The 8,376-nt window shown below is 24.4% G+C and overlaps 1 protein-coding gene across 2 annotated transcripts in view; it reads left to right on the top strand.

Annotated features, from left to right (window-relative positions):
* The window catches only part of LOC117168997 (myb-like protein X), a 46,340-nt gene extending 37,970 nt beyond the window's left edge, over nt 1–8,370 (top strand). Inside the window, exons 4-5 of one of the 2 annotated variants that reach the window (XM_033355029.1) lie at nt 2,290–2,575; nt 7,959–8,370. In XM_033355029.1, coding sequence (XP_033210920.1) covers nt 2,290–2,575; nt 7,959–8,020 — 348 coding nt within the window. In that variant the 3' untranslated portion in view covers nt 8,021–8,370. Of the gene's footprint in view, nt 1–2,289; nt 2,579–7,958 lie in introns of both variants that reach the window. The other variant, XM_033355028.1, reaches the window with a different exon arrangement.
* The last annotated feature ends 6 nt before the right edge of the window (nt 8,371–8,376 follow it).

Genomic DNA, 8,376 nt, shown 5'->3' with positions numbered 1-8,376 from the left:
AAAATTAATCTTTTTGTTTCGAAAATTAATCTTATTGCTTAAAACTTCATTTTTTTGTTGTTGAAAATTCATCAGTTAGGTTGAAAATTATTTTTTTGTTATCAGTTTTGTTGAAAATCCTTTTTTTTCTTAGTTCAAAATTTAACTATTTGGTTGAATATTTGTCTTCTTTAATTGAAAATTTAACTATTTTATTGAAAATTCATCTATTTTTGTGAAAAATTGTCTTTTTTGTAGAGAACTTATATATATATATATTTTTTGTTGTTGGAAAATTCAATTATTCCAGTTAAAGATTCATAATTTTAGTTGAAAATTCATCAGTTAGGTTGAAAATTAATTTCTTGTTACTAAAAATGTAACTATTCCATTTTATGTTGAAAATTCTTTTTTCATTGTTGAAAATTAAGCTATTTGGTTGAATAGTTGCCTTTTTTAATTGAAAATTCAACTATTTTGTTAGAAAATTGTATTTTTAGGTAAAAAATTATCTTTTTGTTTCGAAAATTAATCGTATTGCTTAAAAATGAATTTTTTCTTAGTTCAAAATTCAACTATTTGGTTGAATATTTATGTTTGTTAATTGAAAAATTAAGTTTTTTGTTAAAAATCCGTGTATTCTGTTAAAAAACCGTATTTTTTGTAGAAAATTAATCGTTCTGTTTGAAAATTATTCGTATTGTTTTAAAATTGATCTTTTTTGTTGAGAATTCAATTATTCCAGTTAAAGATTCATAATTTTAGTTGAAAATTCATCAGTTAGGTTGAAAATTAATTTCTTGTTACTAAAAATGTAACTATTCCATTTTATGTTGAAAATTCTTTTTTCTTTGTTGAAAATTAAGCTATTTGGTTGAATAGTTGCCTTTTTTAATTGAAAATTCAACTATTTTGTTACAAGTTCTTGTATTTTGTTAGAAAATTGTATTTTTAGGTAAAAAATAATCTTTTTGTTTCGAAAATTAATCGTATTGCTTAAAAATGAATTTTTTCTTAGTTCAAAATTCAACTATTTCGTTGAATATTTATGTTTGTTAATTGAAAAATTAAGTTTTTTGTTAAAAATCCGTGTATTCTGTTAAAAAACTGTATTTTTTGTAGAAAATTAATCTTTCTGTTTGAAAATTATTTGTATTGTTTGAAAATTCATGTTTTTGGTTGAAAATTCATCAGGTTGAAAATTATTTCTTGTTACTGAAAATGTAACTATTCCATTTTATATTGAAACTTCTTTTTTTGTGTTCAAAATTAAGCTATTTGGTTTAATATTTGTCTTAAACTTTTAAAAACTAGAAGAGTTTAAAGTAGAAGATTTTTGATTAAAAAAAAAATTTTTAAGTTGATCAACTGTGAATATAAATTAATTCATGATTTTCTAAATTGAGTTCCTTTTTAGGATTTAAAAAGTGGATAATAATTGATTTTGCAAGAAGATTCGGATTTTTTTTTTAATTTCCTTGATATTCTAAAAATTATAGGAAAAATGCGATAAATATCTTTTAAAATGAATCGAATGTCCTCCCATTTTTAGAAATTCCTCTAAATTAAAAAATATTTCCTTAAAGACTTCCAGATTCTTTTTTGACAATTTTGGAAACCTTTTGAAATATTAAAATAATTTTTCAAACTGCAAAATCATTTTCAATTTTTCTGGGAATCTTAAGAAAATGTTTTTATTCTTTTGAAGCCTTTCACAATTCTGGAAAAGCTTCGAATTTTTTTTACTTAAAATCTGCAAAAATGGACATTTTGTTTTAAATTTAAATGTAACATTGACCAAGTTCAAATTATTTGAAATCACTTCAAATTTTTAATTATTTTTCAGCAATAATTTTAAATTTGAACAAATTTAAAATAACTTTTAGATTTCTAAAGATTTTAAGATAAAATTTTGAAGCTTTTCAAGGGTGCTTAAACTATTTCAAATGAAAAAATTTCTAATATATTCTAGCCTAATATTGCTCAAAATAATAGATATAATTTAGAAAATTTTAAAGATCATTGATCAGTCTAAATGCTTTAATTTGTAGTTTATTTTTTCTTACTTCAAGTGGAAAAAGCTTAAGCTGTAAAGTTCAAACTTTTTAATTTTATTGTCCATGAAAAATGTTTAATTGTTCTATTTAAAAAAAAAATTAATTTGTAATTCAAATTCTTGATTTTTTGATCTGGAAAAGACCTTGAATAGTACTCAAAAAATTTTATGACCTATTTGTAAAAAATTTTCACACTATTGAAGACTGTAAAAAAAACAATATTGATTTTTTAAAACGCGCACATTTGCTCTAGATTGAGAAGCCTGAGAAACCTGAGAAGGAAGAAAAAAAGGGAAAGTCCAAGAAGGCGAAGAAGGTCAGTGAATCTGATAGTGCACCACCAGCGGCTCCAAAGCCAGAGCCACAAGTAGTTGAGAAGAAGGTAGAAAAAGTAGTGGAAAAGAAAGTAGTCGAGAAGAAGGTGGCTGAAAAGAAGTTAGTTGAAAAGAAGGTTGAAGAGATCATCATTGAAGATGTTTCTGAGCCGATAAAGAGCGAGCAGAATGTGGAAAAGGCTGTCCCTGTCTTCGACGAATTGGGTGGTGAGTTGAGAGTTTTTTCAAAAACATTTTATCAATCCCTTTTCTCCTATTTTTTCCCATTTTCCCCTATTTTTCACGATATTCCCCATATTTGAGAATTTTTTCAATTTTTTTCGCCTTTTTATTTTTGATGGCTTATAAAAAAAATTCTCGACAATTAATAAAGAAATAATGATTAGCTTAGAGAAACTGCTATTCAAAGAAAAATGATAAAAGCAAAAATTGTCGATGATTTGTGCAAAAAAAAAAAAAAAGGAAAAACTAACGTCATTGATTTGTTTAAAAAAATCAAAATACTTGAATGGAATCTTTATATACCTACAAAAACTTGGAAAAATCAGGGAATTTTTATTTGCAGTCAAGGAATCTTTTGGAGAGCGTGCTTTTTTCAATTGCAATATAAAATTGAATAACGATGAATCTTCATTTGTAAAAGTAGCTGTATTTCACTAATTTGTTGAGAAATATATTATTTTTCGAAATTAATTTTTTTCACTATGCATTTAATAATTATATTTTTGGTTGAAAATTTACCGTTTTTAGTTGAATTTTTTTTTGGGGGTTTAATTGAATTGTTTAGGATTACAAATTAAAATCTTTTTTGGCTGACTATGTAATATTACATTTTTTGTTCGGAATTCGTCTTTTTTATAATTAAAATTTGACTTGTTTGGTTGAAAGTTAAACTCTTTTATTAAAAATTAATTTTTTGTTGATTATTCACGTGTTTGATTGGAAATTCCTCTCTTTGATTGAACATTATTTTTATATCTAAAAATTTAAGTATTCAATTTTTGGTTGACCATATATTTTTTAGTTGACAGTGTCTTATTTGGTAGAAATTAATCATCTTTGTTAAAAATTAAATTATTTTATTTTAAGATTCATCACTTTAGTAAAAAATTCATCTTTTTGTTTAAAAACCGAACTGTTACAACTGCATATTAATTATTTTAGTTCAAAATTGATCACTTTGTTTGAAAATGTAACTATTTTTTTTTCAAATTAATTTTTGTATTTTTGTTTAAACTGAAAATGTACCTTCCAATGAATATTTTATCATTTTGATTGAAAATTCATCTCTTGATTGAAAATTAATTTTCTTAAATCAAAATTTAACTATTCAATTTTTGGTTGAAAATATACCCTTTTTAGTTGAAAATTCATGTCTTTTGTTAAAAATTGATCTGCTTTAAATCGAAATTCAACTATTTGTATGAAAGTTTTGTTGTTTTTAGTTAAAAATTCGACTATTTCATTGCTGATCCGCGTGTTTTATTAAAAATTCGTTTTTTAAGTAAGAAAATGAATCTCCTGGCTGTAAAACTCCTGTTTTTGATTTGAAAATTAAATGATTCTACTTAATGATTAATTATATTAGTAGAAAATTCATCAGTTTGGTTTAAAATTGAACCATTCAAAATGTTGTTTTTTTCGGTTAAAACTTCAAGTATTTCAGTTAAATACTTACTATTTTAGTTGAAAAATTTATTCCTTTGGTTAAAGAAATGAACTATTTAATTGAAAACTTGTTTTTTTATTAAAAGAAATTTTTATGCCGAAACTTGAAGTATTTTGTTGAAAATTTGTTTCTTTTTTGGTTGAAAATGAATTTTTTAAAACTGAATATGCAACTGTTATTCCAGTTGAATATTCCATAATTTTATTTAAAAATTTACTTTTTTTACATTTATTTTTTAACTGAAAATTTAATTATTCAACTTTTGTTAAAAAATTATCTTTTTAGTTGAAAAATCATCTTTTTGGTTTAGAATTGATATACTTAATTTGGAACTTCACTATTTCATTTTTGGTTTTCAATTTATCTTTTTTACTAAAAATGAATGTTTTGGATGCAAATTCAATAATTTCAGTTGAAGGTTCATTGTGTCAGTAGAAAACCCGTCTGTTGGGATTGAAATTGAACTATTCCATTTGAAGATTCATCATTTTAGTGGAAAATTAATTTTTTTTTTTAAACTAAAAATGAAACTATTTATATATTTGTCTTTTTAAATTGAAAATTCAAGTATTTCGTTGAAAATTCGTGTATTTCGTTGTCAGTTTTTTTTGTTGTAGGAAATTATTCTTTTTGTTTGAAAATTATTTGGATTGTTTAAAAATTCATCTTTTTGGTTAAAAATTCAACTATTTTATTGAAAATTCATGTATTTTGTTGAAAAATTGTCTTTTATCGTAGAAAATTAATATATATATATTTTTTTTTTTGAAAATTCAACTATTCCAGTTTAAGATCCATAATATTAGTTGAAAATTTATCGGTTCGGTTGAAAATTAATTTTTTGTAACTAAAATTTTAACTTCCATTTTTTGTTGAAAATCCTTTTTCTTAGTTCAAAACTCAACTATTTGGTTGAATATTTATCTTTGTTAATTGAAAATTCAAGTATTTCGTTAAAAATTCGTATGTTTTGTTGAAAAATTGTATTTTTTGCTAGAAATTCATTCTTATGGGTTGAAAATTTATGTATTTTGTTGAAAAATGGTCTTTTTCCAACAAAATTATTTTTTTTTTCTGTTGAAAATTCAAATATTCCAGTTAACGATTCATCAGTCAGGTTGAAAATTAATTTTTGTAACCAAAAATTTAAATATTCCATTTTTGTTGAAAATCCTATTTTCTTAGTTAAAAATTCAAGTATTTCGTAAAAATTCGTGTATTCTGTTGAAAAAGTGTATTTTTTGGTAGAAAATTAATATTTCTGCTTGAAAATTATTCGTATTGTTTAAAAATTCATCTTTTTGGTTCAAAATTCAACTATTCCAGTTAAAGATTCATAGTTTTAGATGAAAATTCATCAGTTGGCTTGAAAATTAATTTCTTGTAACTAAAACTGTAACTATTCAATCCTCTGTTAAAAAATATTTTTTCTTAGTTTAAAATGAAACTATTTGGTTGAATATTTGTCTTCTTCAATTGAAAATTCATCTATTTTGTTGAAAAATGTTATTTTTTTGTAGAAAATTCATCTTTTTTTTTTTGCTGAAAATTCAATTATTCCAGTTAAAGATTAATCATTTTAGTTGAAAATTCATCAGTTAGGTTAAAAATTAATTTTTTGTAACTAAAAATGTAACTATTCCATTTTTTGTCGAAAATTATTTTTTCTTAGTTCAAAATTAAAATATTTGGTTGAACATTGTCCTTTTTAATTGAAAATTCAACCATTTTGTTACAAAATTGTGTATTTTGTTGAAAAATTGTACTTTTAGGTAAAAAATTATTCTTTTTGTTTCCAAAATTAATTTAATTGCTTAAAAATTAATTTTTTTAGTTTAAAATTCAACTATTTTATTGAAAGTTTATGTATTTTATTGAAAATTCATGTATTTTGTTAAAAAATGGTCTTTTATCGCAGAAAATTAATTGTTTTGTTTTGAAAATTCAACTATTCCAATTAAAGATCCATAATTTTAGTTGAAAATTTATCAGTTAGGTTGAAAATTATTTTTTGTTACTAAAAATGTAAATATTCCATTTTATGTTGAAACTTCTCTTTTTTCTGTTCAAAATTAAGCTGTTTGGTTTAATATTTGTCTTTTTTAATTGAAAATTTCAGTATTTCGTTAAAAATTCACGTATTTAATTGAGAAATTGTATTTTTTTTGTAGAAAATTAATCTTATTGTTGAAAAATTGATTTTTTTAGTTGAAAATTCAAGTAATCCAGTTAAATATTAATCATTCTTCTTAAAAATTCATCTTTTTGGCTTAAAATCTTGAAAATTCATAATGTTTGGTTAAAAATAATTTATTTTGCAACTTTTTGTTCTACTGTGTTAAAGAATCTTTTTGAATTGAAGCCTTGGCTGTATATAAGTTTTTCTTTTAACTGTTTTTCTATTCTGCGGAACCGCTGCGATCGAAAATTCGAAAATTGAATTGGGAAAAAAATATGGAAATAAAACAAATGAGTAATAAATAATTATTAAAAATTGTACTAAAAAAATCTGCCCGCTTTGCGGGCACATTCTCAGCGCGCGTCCTATCAAGAAATGATTCTTAACGAAATCGTAGATGTTTTTTGGGATAACCATTTTTGATAATTCATATTTTTATGGTATCCTACATAGTTTGTCCACAAAATGGAATTTTTTATTTTCCATTATTTTTTGTGCAATCAAAATTTGAATGTTCGATTTTTAAAGAAAATCCAAAAATTTGTTATGATAATCTTTTAGAGCTTTCAAAAATAAATGTTTTTCTTCTCTTGACTTTTTTTCATACAGTGCGTTTCTCGGCTTCAAATTTTGATTTTCGTTCGATTAAAAATTTTTTGAAAACGATATAACTCTGAGAATTTTCTTTTTATCGAAAAAAGTCATAAGGATAAATTGTTTGTTCTTTTAAATACTATAAATATCCGTACATAGAATTTTGAAATTCTGAAAAAAGCCTTCTCAAAAATTTTCAAAATGCGCTCACTTTTTGAATTTTTATCAAAAATGGCTGGTTCACGAACTCATCTTTTCTTTTAAGACCTAAAAATAAGTGTACCAAAGATAAATTGGATTCGTTAATTTTTTCGAGAGTTATCGTGTTTAGGGACGGATGGACGGACAGACAGACGCCATCGTGAAAACCTGATTTTCGGATTCAGGGGATCTCGAAACGTGGAGATCCGTTGAAAAAGTGTGATGTCAAATTTCCGACAATTCTAATACTTTCTCAGTCATAAATGATGAGAATGTAAAAATACTTGTTTAAATTATTTTTATAATAAAATAAAAATATAACTTTAAATTACAATTACACGAATAATTATGTTTTCTTCTTTCGTTTCTTTTAATGAAAATACAAGAAATTATATTTGTACTTTTTAAAATATGTGTAGGACCCAGTTTGTGACTGATCTAACCTAATTATTTTTATATTTAATAATTGAAATTTGTCGAATTCAATTTTGAATTTTTTTTTTGTCGATACACTTAAGCGAATGTAAATTTATATTTTTATCCTTAAAAAATTTTAAATTAGATTGAGATATGTACACTGACGAGGTTAATTGAGATAGATGCGGAGGAAATGGAAGTAAATAACCTCGACTATTTTGACATGTCATTCCGAATTACATTTTTTAATTTTCGAACGCAGCGTTTCCGCGGAATAGAGAACCAGTTAACAGAAAAACCCATATACATAGAAGTCAATGGATATAAAATATGTGTTGATACAACGTTATTTCAGTCGAGGTTTCAATTAATTTCATGGATTAAAATAAATGTTGGCGTTTTGCGTTGAATATGAATATGCTAGTTTTAGTTGACCGGGAAAATTGACAAAACTTTAGACCGGGAATTTGAAATCGTCTGCCAAATCGTTGATTCAACTAAAATGAATATATGATTTGATTTTTCAGACGTTTGGACGGAAGCCAAGCCGCAGAAAAAGAGTAAAAAGAAGGCGCGCAAGGACAATTAATTAATTAATGAAAGAAAGCAGACTTCCTTGACCAGGAAGAAAGAGTGATCAACCTGCTTGGTCCGCGCGAGACTTGTCGCAATGGCCAAATCAGGTGTGTGTTAGCGGATTCGTTAACCGCCTGACCAAAATCTCCTTCTCCCTTTTGTAAATACTTACACACATAAAAACATAAAAACAGACAAGCGAACATAAAAACATACACACAATGCATACATTCATGAAACGGATCGAGTTATGTGGTCCATAAAGTTTCCCCGCATCACAATTGCTAAGAAAAGAAGGGCCACAACGAGAAAGTGTGGCCGAAACATTTTTTTATTGCCGTTGCCTTACAAATATATATATATATATAT

This window comes from Belonocnema kinseyi, chromosome 3 (genome assembly GCF_010883055.1).
Source record: "Belonocnema kinseyi isolate 2016_QV_RU_SX_M_011 chromosome 3, B_treatae_v1, whole genome shotgun sequence".
In the NCBI taxonomy this organism is placed as follows: domain Eukaryota; kingdom Metazoa; phylum Arthropoda; class Insecta; order Hymenoptera; family Cynipidae; genus Belonocnema; species Belonocnema kinseyi.
The sequence above is the reverse complement of the archived record's forward strand: the minus strand, read 5'-3'. Positions and strand labels throughout refer to the sequence as shown.